Source organism: Typopeltis vanoorti, chromosome 6 (genome assembly GCF_054136105.1).
Source record: "Typopeltis vanoorti isolate ZY-2024b chromosome 6, IOZ_Tvanoo_1.0, whole genome shotgun sequence".
NCBI classification, from domain to species: Eukaryota; Metazoa; Arthropoda; class Arachnida; order Uropygi; family Thelyphonidae; genus Typopeltis; species Typopeltis vanoorti.
This window is the reverse complement of record NC_143554.1, coordinates 149,574,795-149,594,282: the sequence shown is the minus strand read 5'-3', so window position 1 is coordinate 149,594,282 and position 19,488 is coordinate 149,574,795. Positions and strand designations below refer to the sequence as shown.

The following is a 19,488-nucleotide window of genomic DNA, read 5'->3' as shown; positions in this document are numbered from 1 at the left end:
GTGGGAGGATTTTTGTCTTATAACAGTAATATCTATAGAAAAAAATAATTACTAAACTTTACCACATATACAATTTTGGCTGTTATTGGATATTCTTCCAAGGCACCTAAGGTAATTGCGCTAAAGCCAATATCTTTTGCAGTAATATGATTCTCACTGAGTGGCGCTTTTACAATTAACACAATTCCATGATGTATTTAAGCAGAATTTTCGTTTTAATGGCAATATTTTAATTCAAAACACCACATGCAAAAAGGAAGAAGGGTAGTCATTTAAAAATTAAAAGCAACAATATTTAAAGTAAATAAATAAATAAACGAGCATCACGTGACAATATTTTTGCTTTCTGATTTCGTAATAGTACTTTTACCTTCATTTGTGAAATGCTTGCCATATGTACTTCTATGACCAAAAATGTATAGGGTTTTGCAAATATTTGAATTCTATCGTTACACGTCTACGATTAACAACAATTCAAGGAAAACCTAAGAACTTTTTCTGTGTTGAAAATGATGTAACGTATTCCAAAAGCAGCTTGTGGAAGGCAGTTGGACGTCTAAGCAAATTGGTTAACTATTATTATAGAGATTATTTGATCTGTAAAAAGTAAAATGATCTAACGATCTTTTATTAATCATATGCTATTTATATATAATTAATCTTAATAGAATTACGGAAGATCAAATTCCTAGTGGGGTAGTGGTTATTACATCCGCTTTACATGCGGATGGTCCCAAGTTCGATCCCTAGCATCCACGAAGTACATTCCATTTTAAAAAATGGAAATCTCCATATTTAAAATAGAAATAAATCTTTTGAATCAGCCTTCTTCCGGCGTAAAGTAAAAGGGAAAGATGATTCAGTACTGTCTTTTTTTTTTTTTTTTGTTGGTAAACATGGAAACTACTAGTTAAAAGTGAAAAAAAAAAAAAAAAAAGACGTTAAGCTTTTTTGATCTTCTTTTGAGTAACACGAATATTTTAACAATAGAATTTTACTTTTTCATTTATGTATACTAACATTACTTGCTTTATATATGGTAAAATTATTGTTATGAATTCTAGTTCGTTACAAATGTAGTAGTTGCATCATACTGTATGAAAGGTTTGACATTAATATGATTTTAGCTGAAAAGTCGGTTATCTGTGTTTTATATGAAAGGAAATCTACTACGTATTTATGTATAAAATGTATAATAAATGTAAAATTATATAAGGCATATAAAATGTATACTAATGCACAATAAATAATAATTTTTTATAATGATTTATTAAAATTACAAAGAAATAAAGAGTCGGTGAAAAATCATGAAATCAGATGTCGCCACTAGAGAGTAGTAGTAGCAGAAAGTAAAATACTTTACAAAGGATATGAGTGGATCTAGTTACTTCGGGAAGGGCTTGCCTTGTATCCAGTAACGAATCAGAGACGTTATTCTCTCGCTTGATATTCGTTCTGAATGTACACGCCTCAGAATATGGCCACGCCTCATTGTGTTGAAATAACGAATGACAGCCTTGTCGTATATTATTTTAAAAAAATTGCATTTCTTGCTGTCGCAAGCGCTCATAAAATTATTTATAATTTAGATTAAGAGAGGTAATTAATCTAAGCAATTTCATTAAAAATTTAAATTCCTACAGATTATTTTAATACAGTTTGCACAAAATAAATGGTAATCATTAAAGTAGACAACAATTGCCTAATCAACTCAAAACTAGTGGCTTCATATATGGGCGATAGATGGCGGTTGTGTAGTTGCGTTTCGTTGTAGTTGGTGGATTGAGTGGTAGAGAGAGCTGTAGAGTAGGTGCCCTCCCTCGATGAGTCTTTGGACTCCCTGGAGGTGTCACATAATAATAATAATAATAATAATAACAATAATAATATATTCAAACTTTATTTTGACTTCATTATTCTACAAAAGTGGAAAATATGTAACAAAAGGTGACTGGCAAATTCAAATATGGCAAATTCAAATTGAACGGCTAAGAAGTTTTTCTGTACAATATCGTTCACGTTTTTATGTAAGAGACCAAACAGTTTATCAGTATAAACAATAAATAATTATCAGGGCTTACGTATAATGCAAATCATGCTTGAATTTAGTTACACATACGCAGATTTACGTGAAAAATGTTATATGATCGCAACAAGAAATTAGAACGGTAGTCAATACAGCTGTTGAAGTTACAAAACGTTTAGTGGAGTTACAGAACAAAAATAAGTTATTCGGGGACGACCATGCAACTTGCAGAACGACAGATGAGTGCTTATTCCCTTAGACAACTTCGCTTGCGATCAGGATCTAAAAAAAATAAAAAAAAGCCTATTATTGTAGATATATATAAATAATGACAATCTTTTTATATTGTGGTTGTTTTAAAATCTAAAATTATGCAATATCGTGAAGAACTCTAGTAAGAATAGGTCGCAGTTAAGGACAATTTATAATATTTTACTTACGTCAAAAGATTTGGAACAGCTCTTCAAAGTACGAACAATTTTTCTTGATGTGTTTATCCAAGCTTTGCCTTTGAACTTTCGTGTCGCAAAGGGGACAGAATATCCAAGCAAACCCACAGTTCGCTTTGTGTACCTATGAGAGAAAACACATATGAAACACACCTGAAAAACATGTGAATATAATTTGCTAAATTTCTAGCTGGTAATAAAATTTACTTGTTTGATCTTTATTACAAAATATTTGTTCAGCAGAATTATGTAGTTGTTTTCATTTGAGTCGCTTGCAATTTACCGTTTAAACTCAAGCACTAACTTGTCAATAGATAAGAAATTTGATCTATTACAGAAGCATAAATATTCAGAAACTGTAGCGCCATCTCTCGTCACATTATCTTTGTAATTTTTATTCATAATTTGATACTCGAGTGAACGAAGTAAGTTAATAATTAAAAACCGTTTTAAAAATCACAGAAATAATGGCGAAAGTGGCATCAAAATCTGCCCAAATTTATCATTAAGCAACTACTTACTTTGATTTGAGTTTTATGGAATACACCTTGGCACAAACGACATTTCTTTTGCATTGTAGTATATCGGTCGGTAATGAGTTCATTTAGAATTTTTCCACTCAACTCAGTATCGCAGTTCGGACAATGAATTGGTTCTGTTCCACATATGATTTCATGACTCTGTGGAAAAAAACAAATGGTCGAAATTAAATTTTAATAATGTAAGTAAATATTTACAGTGAATTGATTTTTTACTGCTGCAATAAATGTGTTCTAATTGCGAATATCGTCAGTAATGTTTCAATGCGACCAGAACAAGTAATGTGCAAAAATTAAGTGTCAAAACTGCTTAATAACTACGAAGGTGCTACGCAAGTATTTCCGGACAGTCACAATAAACCAACAACACCCTTTTAGGTACTACTGCTAAAGGCACTGCTAATGGCCACCTTTTGAGATTGCTCTCAGATTGCTTGTAATTCTAGGTCTGGGAAACGAATCTTTCGATCTCATATCTTGATTTTAAGTCTTTAACACGCTCATTGCCAATCACGCGATATCGCGTGAACGTCGCTAACTAAATAAAAGTAATAAAAAAAATTTGGCCACCACACGAAATTCCAATTTTCAGCTTGGCAATGAACGTGTTAAAACCTAGAGAAAGTACAGGATGTCCGTGACCACATCCATGTTGTATTTAGTCCTGTTACTCATCCCCAAACCTGTTACTCATCCCCATTGCTGTCTTCGTGTCACTGGGCCTCACTGTTGAGATGCGAAGCTGTGTCAACATATATGAAATATTTGATCATTTATCCTTCACTCATCTTATGGTTCTATTTATGTTTGATGATTTCTGCTGATATTTTATCAAAGAGATTGTTTGTCTAAGCATTGATGCTACAGACCTGAGCTTTATTGTTGATAACCATGTAGCAATTATGACCATTGGCGACTCGTGGCTTGAAATCGCGTGGGTGCTGCAACTTTCGAAATATACATACATGCTGTAAATACAGTGTATACGTGTTTGGATAAAATATCAAAATTATGGTAAGAATTTAAAAAAAAATAAACATGAAACTATATTGTTTATTATCGATAAAATTATACAGTTTGGTATAATTCAAAATTACTTAAATATAAAATATATTCTTCTTGTTTTGTTTCATGTTATGTCTTTAATTGTGATGTCCAAATATTTAAAAAGACGGAGTAAACACGATAAGCACTACGAACAGTCTACTACTGGCGCAAACTGCATATAAACAACAGTGGAACTGCGCGACAAACAGTGCCGCATTACGCTAATAGCTCGCATCTCACTATGACGTGCATATGCTTGCGCGCGTAGCAATATGACACTGTGGTAAACACAGTGCTGCTAGCGTGACACTGTGATATATTGCTAGTATTTGCTACGTGCGCAAGCGTATTCACGTCATAGTGAGATGTGAACTGTTAGCGTAATGCGACACTGTCTGTCGCGCAGTTCCACTGTTGTTTATATGCAGTTTGCGCCAGTAGTAGACTGTTCGTAGTGCTTATCGTGTTTACTCCGTCTTTTTAAATATTTGGACATTACAATTAAAGGCATAACATTTGTTATAGTTTTAATTTTAGAACATTATTGGGGTTATGATAATGGATTTTATTTTTACATAATCGTGAATTACACTCCTTCGCCCTCCTAAGTGCTACAAGATTGGTTTTTATTATTTTTTATACAAAATAAGAGAATTGTATAGGATTGTTGATGATAAAATTAAATATTACAAGCAAATATAAATAAATTAATAAATACATTTATCATCATCATCATCATGCGTATCAAGGATTTAAGCCTAGCATGGCCTGTTCCGGCCTTAGAAGTCATCGTTGAATCGTTTAAGAGGACGTCCTGGTGTTCTTTTCCCTAACGGCTTTATATATCGAGAGAAATTTGGGGTGCTGCAGTTCCGTAGTGCCTATGCGCCAGCATCCCCTGATTATGACTAAAGCAAATAAGGTTGTGAGATCAGTGCGTTATATGTATTGAGCACATTTTCTGACTGGTTTGTGTGTTTTAAGAAAAGAAAAAAAAAATGTTCCTGTGAAGAAAATTCTGGGAAGTTGCGAAACTTGCGCAACCGACTATCTCCTTTATTCAAAAGTTCTTATAACACTTTTCTGGATTCGATCCAAATTTTTGCAATAGTTACCGGTTGTGCGAAAGAGACTACCTTGATAATTAATAATGACAATAACAGACATATAATAGCCAAACTAGTATTAATAATAAATTATACGTTTGTTGGTTCTCTCTCTCTCTCAATACTATGAAAATGCAAATTTACTTCGTAAAGATCTTTTGATCATACTTACGTTAAAATCTTCGACAAGTACTTTTTGAGAACAGTATGGACATTTCTTCCAGACTTCTCGGCACTTGTAACTGAGGTGGCGACTCAAGTTCTTTTTGTACAGAGTACATTGACAATGGTCACATTGGGTCATACCTAAAAGACATGTCAGCGTGTGATCCTGTGAAAGGAATGGGACATTCGCTTACTTGATAAATTCACCACACATAGTCTTAGGCGTAATTTTAGTAAATATGTAGTTTTAATTAAAGTTAAATTAAGGAAAATGACATTAAGTATTAATAATATTTCAAGAGTTTCTTCTTGAGGTTTGTATTAACCATTTAGATGAACATTAATAGCTTTTAGTCCTTTGTAAATCAGACAGGACTTAATCCTTTATGTGTTTGGAACGATTAAAGCTTTAGAAGTTATAATTTAGAAATCTTCTACGTATTTTGCAAAGTCGAGCTAACCATTTGGAAAGATGCATAGCGGTGCTATCACACCGGAAGATTCGATCATAATATATATCCATAATTTTATGTAGGATTTCGATAGGTGGATGCGTCGAAACATCTATTAATTCAACTTTTTATTGATTTATTTATACTTACATCGAAATGTTCATCCGGAATCTTCGTTGAACAATGAGGACAATCCTTCCATGTAATTCGACATTCTTGTTCCATGTCATTGTCGAAGTTTGTCTCACATTCATTTATCCATGGACTAGTGCTATCGCATTCTGTTACAGAATCGCGACAGGTAAAGGCGTGCTCCTGTGAAAATAATAAAATAAAAAAATAAGATATACTAATACTCTTACTTATACTCTCGCGCTTTACGTTTTGTTTGTATATTAATATATATTGACTTTTCGATTCATACCAATTAATAATTATTGACTTATCGTAATCTAACGTTCACTATGTTTTCTTATTATTAAAAACAAAAAAAAAAAAACGATTATATACTCACTCGAAAATCTTTGACAGAAAATTTCTTCCAGCAGCTTGGACATTTCTTCCATAGTTTAGGACACCTCCTATTTAAATGTACTTGCAGTCTTTTCCTTAGCAGACTAGTTTTGCAATGGCTACACGTTACCTTTGAATTTTCACGCGTATTTTGATGGGCCTGAAAGAGGAAAACAGCGAATTTTTTAATATCTTAATGACTCGCTGATCAAATGTTTATCTTTATATCATATTGGATTATGATAATAAACATGAAAATTGTTCTAAAAGGGTTAAGGTTAGTTATTGGATTGAGTTGGTTGGAACTATGTCTAAAGCAGGAGGGACCATGAGTCCAGTATGTTACAAGTGTTGGCAGTGTGGTCTAATTTCTGATGCCCATGTGTAAGTTCCTTCTGATGTAGACAGGTCGGGAACGAACTCGACCAATGTCACAGTAGAATAACCAATTCTGATTCTCTCTCTCTCTATGTGTGTGTGTGTGTGTGTGTGTGTGTGTGTGTGTGTGTGTGTGTGTGTGTGTGTGTGTATGCATGATTCGAATTGCTATAATGTATTTTGAGTTATGCAACACACACACACACACACACACACGCACGCACACACACACAAAAAAGTAAAATCATTCACATACCTGAGAGTTTTCGCCTTGAAGTTCATTGTGGTGACAGTCAAGAGGCGTTAACAGTATCGTTAGATCATCGGCATTCGGATGCACATTTGGATTCTCGTCAATATTTTCCATTTCAAACATTTCCAAGGGCTTTCTCAGTGATGATTTCACAAAAAGGTAGGCCTATGAATAAAGTGAGAATTTCTTCAATATGATTATTCGTCACCAGCTTAACGTTTGATAACGTGTTTATCAAACTGAAATATTTAAAGATAAACATCACGCCAAGACAAATAGAGTAGGAGGATCTCGCTTTTTTTAAAAATCGAAATGTAGCGTTTATCAGCTGTGTGTTCACCAGCTGATAAGCGACTACTTGCCTAACAGGAACCAGAGTATCTGACACTTCTTGTGAGTTCGTTTTTGTAACGTGTTTGTGTAAACAGATACGGAAAAAAGTACATGCTCTTCGATATGCCATAATCAGTAATCTGTATTACAAATGTAGGGCAATCCTACGTCGCGCATTGATACAAATTACTGATTCAACTAACACATACTGTATTCTCAAATCCAGAGCTTCCAGCTAGCATATTATCATTATTTCGTTTTCAAATATCTTTCGAATTATCCATTGACGGTTTAAAATTAAGTGAATATTAACTACTAATTAATTAACAACAATTTCGAAATTATTCCAAATTTTAATTACAGTATATGACGGCGTACAAAGGGACTGGACGTATAAGATCCGAAAATTTCTTCTCATAACGTTCATTGTGTGCTATACTTGTATAATAAGACGGCCACAAATTGTACATTTACTACTGACAGCTTCTTACACATCAATTTACATTATTATAATGTAGATATAGAAATCACAGCATAGTATTAATATTGTAATTAATCTAATATAAAAGGGAAAAAATTAGAATACAGTACATAAGTTAACATAACACCACAACACAGTATACATTACTGTAAGTCCCGATGAAGTTTTGACTATATATATATATATATATATATATATATATATATATCGTCAAAATGTATTGTCTCGATCTTATCTTTTTATCACAAAATCAGAGGATTAATAAGAAATTTATGTAATTGATCATTCTGGCATACATAATTAAGTTATTATATGTAAAGGATATTATATATCCTTCTTTTTTATTATAGCCAGATTCACATTTTTCAAAGCTTATGAATAATATTTCCGATATAATTTAATAATTTAATAATAATTTAATTTAATAATAATATTTCCGATAACTTTCCTGAACCAACAGTTTTCGAACTGTTGATTCATAGAAGAGACCAGGTTACAATGTGCGCACCTATAGAGAGTTAGTTCACTTATGATAATATATCTTTCTGACACAGGAATCACTAAATAGAGGGTTTTAAGTAATGGAAATCAAAGCAACTTCTATGACAAAAGGTTTTATTTTCATTAGCTCCCAAAGATGTGATTCTGGCTATAATAAAAAAGGATATATAATATCCGTTATATATAATTGTGTAATTTATTTAATTGATTTATATAATTAAATATTTTTGTAAATAAATAATATATACCATACGCACATCACTTACCTCTTGTAGGACCGGTAAAACCAGTGATTATAAGATCCTCAATTGAATTTGTAATCAAAAATCCTTAATTATGAAAGCAGACTCCGTGAGAAGCAACAACACTCGTCATACAATTAATGTCTTTTAAACTACACTCAGCAGCTGATTGTAAATATATTTCTGTCACTTATAAAGCAATTTATTATCAATCGATGTGACTCACATTGAAGAATGATATCATAAACGAATTTCCATTCTCTGGGAATCTAATCGTTATGTACTCATACAGAAATTAATCTTTGTTACGACACAGTTGCTATCTGCGTTACGCCAGCAGATAGGAATAGGTGTAAACATGGAAATCAAGAAACAAGAGCGTCCCAGAAATAGAGAATGGATACTAGGGCATCTTGTATTTAGAACTCGAAGTGATAGCTGGATCCGACTAATATACGAACGACACTTGTCTAGATTTGAAACCATCCCCTTAAGATATATTCTTTGTTTATACTGTTCTTCATTTTCTGCCTTTTTCTAGCTTAAAAAACACGAAACTGTTATTTAAACACATACACAGTCTATGTATACACATACAAATGCCCTTCTATTTTCATTTTTCGCGTTAGGCTTAACGGCCTAGTACGGCCCAGGGCTAACTAAGCTTCCTAGAAACAAACTTGCTTAATACACATGATAGAACGATTAATTCTAAAGGTATGTATTGTATAATAGAAAATCCAATAAGATTTCATTGACTTGGAGGATTTCTTAGAGGTAATACAAAACATAGCAAAAAAAAAAAAAAAAAGGAAAAGATTAAAAAAAAAAGGCTGTCCGATGGGAGAAAGAAAGATACCAGTAGGCTTCCACAAGGCGCTATATCCGTACCAAAGCTTTTAGACGTTGATATCAGGGATATTGTCATTGGTCTCCAATAAAATATTAGTTAGTTTTGGATGATGTTAAGATAAGGAAGGTTGTTAAGTTTGTTCTTCAGGAGGATTTGAATATGCTGAAAGGCTGAAAGGTGATGATATGGATATCATCTTTTAGCCTTCGATCGCTAAGTGAAAGATTTTGACGTTTTGGATCTGCAGATGGGAGACTTGATATGTCGAGATACACTGTATGCAGAAGACAACATGGTTCTGTATATGATGGTGAAGACACGGAATTTTGAGGTGATGATGGGGATCGATATTTAAATTCAAGGAGCATGTTGTAAAGGCAGCTTACAGAATTGCTGTCCTACTTTTGGAGTGCAGTAATTAGTAGGAATAAAATAATAAAATAGTAATGATTTTACTGGATACGGGCGCTGATCAACCTACATCTGCTCTATTGTGTTCCATTCTGGTTACGTTAATGTAAAGTAGTTGAAGAAATTTAGGAGAGGGATGCAAAGACAGGTTGGCAGAAATGATATCAGTGTAGAAATGAGGATAGATTGATTTAGCCAAGAAGATTGAAAGCATGTAATATGCAGGCAGATACAGGACGAAGCGATGATATGATTGAGACATTTAAGCAGTTGGAAGGTATTTACAGGAAAACAGAGTTTTTAGATGGTAGAATAAAATAAAGCGATAAGAATAAAGTCCCTTCCAGTTTTATTTTTCTAGATGGAGTGTTGACGGTAAAAGGATTACATTGTCTAAATGTGTTGCGAATGCTAACAGTGCGTATGAGTTCAGGTCCCGTTTGATGGGTATCTTGCAAGCAGAATAGTCTTCTGTGATGTCTGTGGATTCTATTAACGTTTGTATTAATTGTATAATGTTGTAATGCTATAAAACTCTCTCCCTGAATAAATCTTTGACTCCAAGTGAGTTAATAATAATAATAATAATAATAATAATAATAATAAATGGATTGGTAGCTTAGTAGTAGTAGAGCATTTGGCTATAGATTGAGAAGTCTTTCGTCCAATCATGGTGTGCCTTTCTTTGTTTATTGGTTTTACAAAGCTTGGAACTACTAAACTACATTAAAACGCATTTAGTTGAAATATATTCAACAGAAAATTTTATTATCATTATTATGTGACATCTCCAGGGAGTCCAAAGACTCATCAAGGGAGAGTGTACCAACAGCATCGAACGATTGAATCCTTCCAACTACTAACCTCTCTCAAACTTGCTTAACTTTTTGCGTGAGCCATTAGTAGCAGACGGTCTACCAATCAACCAACCTTGAGCTTAAGGCAGTTTGCAATGTAGCATTCCTATAAATTAGAATGTCTTTCATTTTAAAAATAAAATTAATAAATCCACTAACGTCGTTTATCCCCTGATGGAAATATGTGTGGCCGTTTAGTCTTTACTGAAACTTTATGAAAATTGCAAGCACTCAACTCTGTACTTAACCTTCACTATGGTAGCATGAATAATTTTATAGTCATCCGGAAATGAGTGCACGGCGGACAACTGCCGCCATCTCGTGGTGCATAACAAAAGTTGAAAAGGTACATGGAAAAAGCCAAAATCTGGTGGTACATCAAAGTTGAAAATTTTGGTTTTTCCTAAACTTGTGAATTATGGTTATCAACAGTATTTTTTTTATTATAAAAATTAATGCAAAGGCAAGGGGGAAAAAGTACAGGGGAAGCTCGGGATTGAACCAGCATCTCGATCTGCAGTTGAATGCTCTACCACTGACATTTTATTTGTATAATCAACATGCTATGTACATGCGGAACTATATACAAATATTTACAATCTATGTGCAATATTTACATAACATGGTTGTTGTTGTTTACATATTATTCTAATATGTTGACAATATCAGTTTGCAAGTAGATTTTTTTCTCCTTTTGTTTTTACACATAATATTTTAGATATTTCTATTTTCATATATGTTACTAACCAATTACATTAGTGCTATATATCTTCTTTTTTTTCATGTTATTTTTACTCTTTACATCACTCATTTCTATTCCCACACCTATACAGCTGGTGGGTTACATATTTACATCTGCATTCGAATATGCAGGCATTAATTTTTTACCTTTAATATACATTGCGTTATTGTAACAAATCTTTGTTTAATAACATATTTAATAACATATATTTACCATATATATTCATATACATACATATATACCCATACCCATATACTGTATACATAATATATTATATATATATTAACATTTCAGTTCCTTTTTTTTTTAAAGGACAACTTTATCTCTTCTAATAGTACAGACATTCTTTGTGTATGTGTATGTTTCCTTTTAAATGCAGCCGTGTTATTCGCTAAATACACTGCTTAGAAAAAAGCAACGGACACTCCCATAGGCAAGGTGTATCATACCATGTAACGAGTTTGCAGCCGGTATAAATAGGAGAAATATGCTTCAAATTCTGTGCAACTGACTTGGAAGGGTGAAATGTCTGCGAGAAAGGAATTGAAGGAGTTTGTAAGAGGTGTTGTGACAGAACCTTGTTGAAGGCTTATCTCTTCGGCAAATGTTTCACAAACTGGGCCTGACTAGATCAACAGTGAGTGACACCATACTGAGATAGAAGCGCTGGAAATCAGCTAGAAATGATACTCGCATTGGACGACCAACCACGGTCACGACGGTTCCGCGCATTAAGTCTCTACTGGAACACGAATTCCACCGGAACACGAATCTGCACAAAAACATTCAGAACCGAGGCTCACAACATCGGTTCCTATGGTATAATCGTAATATTCAAGTCCACATTATCCGAACCAACATGCAGCATTATCTTCAATGGTGCAAAGGGCATGTACTGTAGGAAGTGAAAGCTTGAAAAGCTTGTTATGGAGTGACAAACACGATAAATCCCTTACTGAGCAAATGGATGGGTGCCGGTAAGGCGAATGCCTAGTGAACGTCTCTTACCAGAGTGCGTAACCACAACTTTGAGATTCGGAGATGGCATTGTCCTATTTTTCCTAGCTTGGCCTCGGAACTCTGTTTGTGGTGCCACGAACACTGAACTCAGAGACATGTGTCTGAACTTTCCGGAAAATGCAATGCATCTTACTTTTCAGCGTTTCTATGGAAATAACCCTTGTCTCTTTCAGCAAGAAATGCACCATGTCATAAGACTGGTGCTATAATAACTGCGTGGTTTGTGGACATGAACGTCACCACAATTGGCCTCCACAGAGCCCTGATCTCTTCTCTATTCAACATCTGTGGATGAACTGGTGAGGTCAAGGGACACAACAGTCCAGGATCTCATTACATGCCTACAGGAAAATGGTCCAAAATTCCCATTGATCACTAAAGTATGCTTGTGGAAAGTATGCTTGTAGAACTGCTGCAGTCATCGCAGCGAAAAAGGTCCTACATCTTAATCAGGTGTTCGCCATGGCTGTTTGTTCCTCACACTACGGTGTCCGCTGTCTTCTTTCTAAGCAGTGTATTATTGTCTGCAGTTTCCAGTTGAAAATCCTGATATCAGAAATCGACTAACTTGAGAACTGGCTTTCAAAAAAGGCCTATTTAAAGTTTGGCGATTAGAATCGTACTAGAATTGTTAGCGTTTTTCTTCAAGTTGTCTACCATTGTGGAACCAATTGCCTTTCCCGGAATAACATTTGTGAAAGTAAATTACTTAGTTCTTATTTTTTTTATAGTTGTGATTCATTAAGATGACAAATCTGACGGCGTCCTGTGTCAGATGTATAGCAATATGGCTGTTAGAAACATTACGTTATACATGTGAAATAAGCATCCATATTTAATTCAATTTAAAACTTTATTTAAATTTCATTTTTGTGATTGCTTGCTAGCACTACAGGATTTCGGAGGAATAGAATTTACTCTTGTCTCTTCAGCACAAAAAGCAAATTCTATTATTATATGAATAATACTATTAAGGGTGTTTCTTAAAGATTATCTCAATTTTTGAGATGGGAAATTTATTACCTTTGTCTACTCAATGTTTTAATACAAATTAAACAAAAATTGGAAATACAAGAGTTACAGTTTTTAAAATGTCCATGAAAATATATTTCTATAATTAGGCTTTAGTAATTTTGCATATTAAACAGTACGTTGGCACAGTTTTATGCAGCAATATAACAACTTGTTGTACTCAACATTTTGTTAAACGTTTTTACCATAATTCCACAGCAGTGTGTATCTTCAACTAAACGTTGCAAAATATAAAAAATAAAACAAAATCAGCTAACCTATGTTTTTCCCGTATAGGGAGTAGGCGGGGCCGATTACCCTATCTAACTTATGGAGACTGAGTGGGCAGTTCAATCTCCACTGGTAGCCAATCAAAGATAGCTGGCCCAGGGCTATCACTGATTCATCGGTACGCAGTAAAGAAGGCGGCAAGCTAGTGCCGCCATCTCGTGGTCTCTAACCCTAACACAATATTTTTAATGTCTGAAAATAGTGTGGGTTCTACAGTCGATTTTCTTGAGTTTACGGGACGAAAAACCCGTTAGCACATGCCAGAGATCGACTAACTCGGGAACCGGCCGAAAAAAGGCTTAGAAAAATTTCCTCTAGTCGGCGACTAGATTTGAACCACCAAATCCTTTCTTCGTGCGGTCAAGCGCTGTAGAGTGCAAACGCCACTTCTACTGAGCTGCAAAATATAATTTTTAAATATAATTTTAAAAAATGGAGATGAAACGTTTTTTTTTTTTTTTTTTTACTTGTTTTTATAAATATCAACATATGAAGATTTCTTCAGGTGCAAACGATTTCCTTGGATAATTCAGATTGCTTCCAAATTGAGGAAGAACTTTTGTTTGATTCTCAGGATTTAATGATTTGGACAACAATGGACCCACCTCTTGATATGAAAACAATCCTGTATCGATCACATTAACCAGTTCTCTTGCTGACATCAGACGAAACCTGATATGAATAAAAATATCAGCCAGAAATCTTCTTAATTCTTCTGTTTTCACTTGAATCCGTTGCTTTGCAAACTGGTTCAATCCCCTGTTATGGACGGCATCGAACAGAGAATATTCAGAGCGAAGAGTTAGAGCCCGTCTACTAGCTATGAACTGCACAGTAGTGTCTTTCTGACAATTTAAGAAATCAAGAGACTTGAGGATGCTCTCTGTGTCTGTCAATGATGTATTGACACCTGTAAACAAGATGCTTCGGGTTATTATGCTTGGTAAATTCATAAACTTTACAAACACATTCGCTCTCAACTGTGGTATTTTCCATTAAAAATTCTACAGTCTTATCTTTAAGAAGCGGCAATTTATAGTTGTTTGCAAGAAAGTAAACACCCATAGCTGTATCCACAGATGGTATGTAAATGTCATCTGTATACAGATACCTGAAAAAAAAAAATTAACGAACGAATTAGAATGCGGAAATGCAGTAAATACAAAATCTATTGAACGAAATAATTGAAATGAATCACCTGATCAAAACAGAGAACGCTTTTGCTGTAACATCAGGAAGCAATATTTGGACCACTTGATTCTTACAATCAGAAAACATTTCTTCAAAAACAGGACTTCGAAGCACAAGTAACAGTTTGTGAGCTGCAATTTCTTCTAATTGATCACCATCACCAACTACGAACACTACATCGGCGAATCTTGGATTCTCTACTAAGGACTGCAGTATTTCTTTCATTGTCCCCATGGTAATCTCTAAAACGAAAAGAGGTTCATATTAACGCATTTTATATTTCTTGAAAATATTTCAGCCCATTCCCGAAACAATATATATATATATATATATATATATATATATATATATATTGTTTATATATATATATATATTGTTTATATACAATATATATATATATATATATATATATATATATATATATATATATATATTGTTTATCCCCGTCAAATTTCTTTCTCAAGACAAGCCCTCTCACCGGGGCGAAATTCCGGAAGAAATCCTAAGAGAGCAAAAACTCTCAATACTAAGGACCTTGAAGTGTCAGAGAGGTAAGCATTTTTCGTAAGCAAACTCTAGGTCGGTGCGTAAAGAATTCACTAAAATAAAGAGCCAAAGGTTTCATTTCGGTGATGCAAAATTATATAAATTAAGTGGATATTAAATCCAACATTATTTCAAAGCCGAATACAGAAACTATAAACTATATATTTTAGTAAATACTACATAAGAATTATTTTTAACGATATTACTCCGAATTTTTCGTTATCTGCAAAAACTGAATTCCCTTCTTTTAATTAGATGCTGTGTCATCAGTGTACAAAACTGCAGTGATCCCAAAGCAAAAAAACTGTACAGCACTCAATTTGCCACTCTTCCACTCTAAGGCGTACGCATCACGAACCATACGTTTAACCAGTCTCAAGTATTTCAAATATTTCACAAGGGCAATGTCATCATTTTACTTATTCGACAATTTGTTAGAGTGTAAATTTTGTAAATATGCAAATAACAGATAATATCCATGTACAGGGTGGATCAAAAATCCGCGTAAAAACTTTGAGGGGCGATAGAGAACATCAAAATCAACCATATTCACATAGGAAAGCATGATCGGAAACGCCACCCAAAAGTGATAGGTGGCGCTGTTCGCCAGCGCTCCAGATGAGCAATTGGGGCTTCCTCATTCAAGCTTTCGACGTCGTACGAAGAACATGCGTCGTTTTACGAACGCTGAGATGGTAGACATGCACATTGTTTACCATATTATGTATCCAACTACTATTGAACTGTTCAGTTCCGCCTAATAAAGTTTTTCACACTACTTACTGCCTTGTGTTATTTCTATATCTTTGTGTCCCAGTTAGTACCTTCCGGTGGCGTTTCCGGTCATGCTTTCCTATGTGAATACGGTCGACGTTGATGTTCTCTACCTCCCCTCAGAGTTTGTACGTGGAATTTTGAACCACAATGTATAAACAACTTTCAATGGCCTTTCATCATTTTCAGACAGACTTTAACCTGATCTCAAACTGACTCGTGTATAAGTTCATTATATTAAAATATTAAAAGCAATCTCCATCACAAGTGGTCGGCTTTAGAAATCATAAGGTGATGAAAGGTCTCTGTGACCCAGTTAACCTGGCTCTCTCTCTGACACACACGCGTGCGCGGATTATTTCTGATGTTGTCTAAAAGCAATCAAAAATGTGTCTTATTCAGGATGTAGCAAACGATAAAATCGTAAAAATCTAGTCTACAGATCTAGCCTATAATTCAGACATCTCTAAGACCCATTGATTTATACAATACTCTAATGAGTCATCTGGGTAGATATCAATTTAAAGCAATGAAGAATTTATTTCTCATATTCTTTAAGGACATCAAAAACTCGATCAAAAGTCATGACCATGAATTTTTCAATGTTGGAAAATATATGTCCAGAATCGAGATGAATACATACACAGCAGATCAATAAAAAAATTAAATAAGAATTAATATCTTCCATAGAACAGATTAACATCTTAAATGGTAATGTAACAAAATAATAACATTAATTTCATTCATTCACTATATTTATGATTAGTAATGGGGAAAAAAATTAAGATCTCTGATGGATAATATGTGTTTCGATAATACAAAGAATTCGAATTAATTTATATATTAGTTATATATTTTACAACTGAAGTGAAAGAAACAGTAAACAAGTATCCAATAAATCCAATGCCCTTATGAATGCACAGTAATTTTTCTCTGTCATTTACTTATCAGGTAGTTTAAAACTGCTGTAAGAAACAATTATAGTACTTTCTGAATAAATCCTGGAGGGACAGCTTCGTAGTCTCAAAACAAACAAAAAGAGTATTTTTGCAGCAATTACAATGAGATATACCTAGGTTGATTCCCACGTAACACTAAATTTATAAGTGTAACTAAGAATAAGAAAATATTGCAAATTAACGACGACATTTACCTGTTTTAATACCACGACAAACACTGTGAATATACAAGTGCTTAAATACAATCCCAGTTGATGATAAAATAATGAAATTAAATTATTTTTTGTTCAGAAATATCAGCAACGATTTAACAAATTTCACAATTTTTGACGAGAGAAAACTTCTTAAACTAAACAACAGGAAATGACGTCTTCTGCTAGATGGCGCTTTCTAGATCGCCGCTAACCGGGAATGTGTTCTTTATCAAACAACGAGGATTATTGCAACGTCAAGCTGAAGTATGAAAGCTGCATTGGCGATAACGAAACTTTATGCCGATGTGTAGTTTTCTGTCACATCTCCAAACGTACAGAAAATATAAAACGAAATTTGGCACTTTAAAAGAACTCTACCAATAGCAAGTTTTAAAATATTAAAAATATTGACTAAAAGGTAATTGCTAGTAATGGAAGCATATTTAAATATTTTGTACTGCTTTTGATATTCGTTTTTTTTATAATTTGGTCAACATCAACTGCAAAAGAAAAACAACTACAAATAAATAACAACTTTGAAATGCTGTCAGTTGCACTCATAGCTGATTTCATTCATGAATTCAGAACAAAAGTATTGGGAATTTTGAATTAAATAAATAACAGAAAATAATTTTTTTTGAAAATTATAATATAAATCATCACTTTGAAGCATATTTTATTATGGAAAGAATAAAGCATATTAATTTTTTTTAAAAAAATGAGTCTTTTGTAAGAAGACTAATAAGTATTTCTAAACAACACTTTTTTTTTTCCTTTTTCTTTCTTTCTTTCTTTCTTTTACTTTATGAGAAGACAACGTACAGCTCTCAACTGAAATTTTCTGGATTACATATATATATACCGAGTGATCCAAAAGTAACAGAAAAAGTAAAAATTCAATAATTCGAAAAGTATAGACAGTAGAACGATGCGGTTTTCACAGAAATGCACAGAAAGACATGGGATTTTTTTTTTAATAACAAAAAATTTTATTACCAGAATAGTTACATTTGCCACCGATAGGCGGCGCTTCAGTTGTGTCAGTAGTTTGTGCAGTGGCGCAGCACAGTTAGCAACGCAGCTAGGATTACAAATATTCAATGTGACGGCCGTCATTTATGAGAATGGACGTCAGACATGGCACGACACCCTGCACAGTATCGAAGAGGGTTTCAGCTGTAATTGCTGTCACATGATGGCGAATAGCTTCTTTCAACATGGCCAATGACGTCGGCCGACCTCTGTACACCTGTGACTTCAAGTAGCCCCATAACCAAAAGTCACAAGGTGTAAGGTCTGGAGTTCTTGGTGGCCATTCGTGCGGGAAAGAGCGACTGAGGACACGGTCATCACCAATTGTCGATCGCAGCAGGTGCTGGACAGGACCTGTGATGTGCAGAGGTGTTCCATCCTGCATGTTACACTATGCAGGATGGAGCACCTCTTACAAGGAGGTGCTCCATCGCTTGCCTCTTACAAGGAGGGAATGATGGTGTATCTTAAAAGCGCAGAACAATGCTCGCCTGTGACAGAAACAGTTCGAAATGTACCACTGTGGACTTCCTCAAAGAAAAAGGGGCCGATGATTAATGACGCAGTGAACCCACACCATGCTGTCACCTTTGGCTGATGCAAAGGCTCTTCCACAATCGAGTGTGGGTTCTCTCTCGCCCAGATGTGGCAGTTGTGTGCATTTACGCTTCCATTAAGCGAAACGTGCGCCTCGTCATGTATTGTACGTATTATATATACTCCAGTCCGTATTGTTTTCCATCTGTTGAAAAGCCCAATTTGCAAATTCATGACCTCTCTCGAAATCGGTTTGTTTCAGTTCCTGTACGTGTTGGATTTTGTAAGGATACCTCTTGAGAATGATCCTGAGTGATCGCCACACAGTCCCGTACGAAATGCAAGTTCATCTTGAAATTTCACGCGCATTGCAATAAAATTGCTAGAATAACAACAACAACAAAAACGCATAAGTTGAAAGCAGGGTTTTTTGATATTTCTTGATGTGATTACGGTGTTATAAAAAGTAAGATTCGAAAGAGTTGAGATTTCAAGAACTGCAGTAAATGTTCCACATTCCATCTTTTTCTGGAATTTTCGTTAATTTCGTTAATGCATATGGCATGTACAAAATCTGTTGAGTTT

General features: G+C 34.2%; 2 protein-coding genes across 4 annotated transcripts; both read right to left on the bottom strand.

The window, feature by feature from the left end:
- Nucleotides 1–1,884: 1,884 nt before the first annotated feature.
- Nucleotides 1,885–17,861, bottom strand: LOC150106092 (TNF receptor-associated factor 4-like). 3 transcript variants are annotated; one of them, XM_090394481.1, is made up of 9 exons: nt 17,335–17,861; nt 14,869–15,103; nt 6,932–7,093; nt 6,299–6,457; nt 5,935–6,099; nt 5,340–5,498; nt 2,997–3,155; nt 2,467–2,599; nt 1,885–2,308 (listed from the first exon to the last, which is right to left on the bottom strand). In XM_090394481.1, the coding sequence occupies exons 3-8, from the start codon at nt 7,049–7,051 to the stop codon at nt 2,468–2,470; spliced, it is 894 nt and encodes a 297-aa protein (XP_090250607.1). In that variant the 5' UTR covers nt 7,052–7,093; nt 14,869–15,103; nt 17,335–17,861; the 3' UTR covers nt 1,885–2,308; nt 2,467. The 3 variants fall into 3 exon arrangements, with proteins under 3 accessions (XP_090250607.1, XP_090250608.1, XP_090250609.1); XM_090394482.1 differs by lacking the exons at nt 14,869–15,103; nt 17,335–17,861 and adding an exon at nt 8,510–10,647; XM_090394483.1 differs by lacking the exons at nt 14,869–15,103; nt 17,335–17,861 and having other exon boundaries at nt 6,932–7,859.
- Nucleotides 14,153–15,095, bottom strand: LOC150106093 (BTB/POZ domain-containing protein 2-like). The gene is made up of 3 exons (XM_090394628.1): nt 14,869–15,095; nt 14,633–14,781; nt 14,153–14,580 (listed from the first exon to the last, which is right to left on the bottom strand). Exons 1-3 carry the CDS (start codon nt 15,093–15,095, stop codon nt 14,153–14,155), a joined length of 804 nt encoding a protein of 267 aa, XP_090250754.1.
- Nucleotides 17,862–19,488: the final 1,627 nt, after the last annotated feature.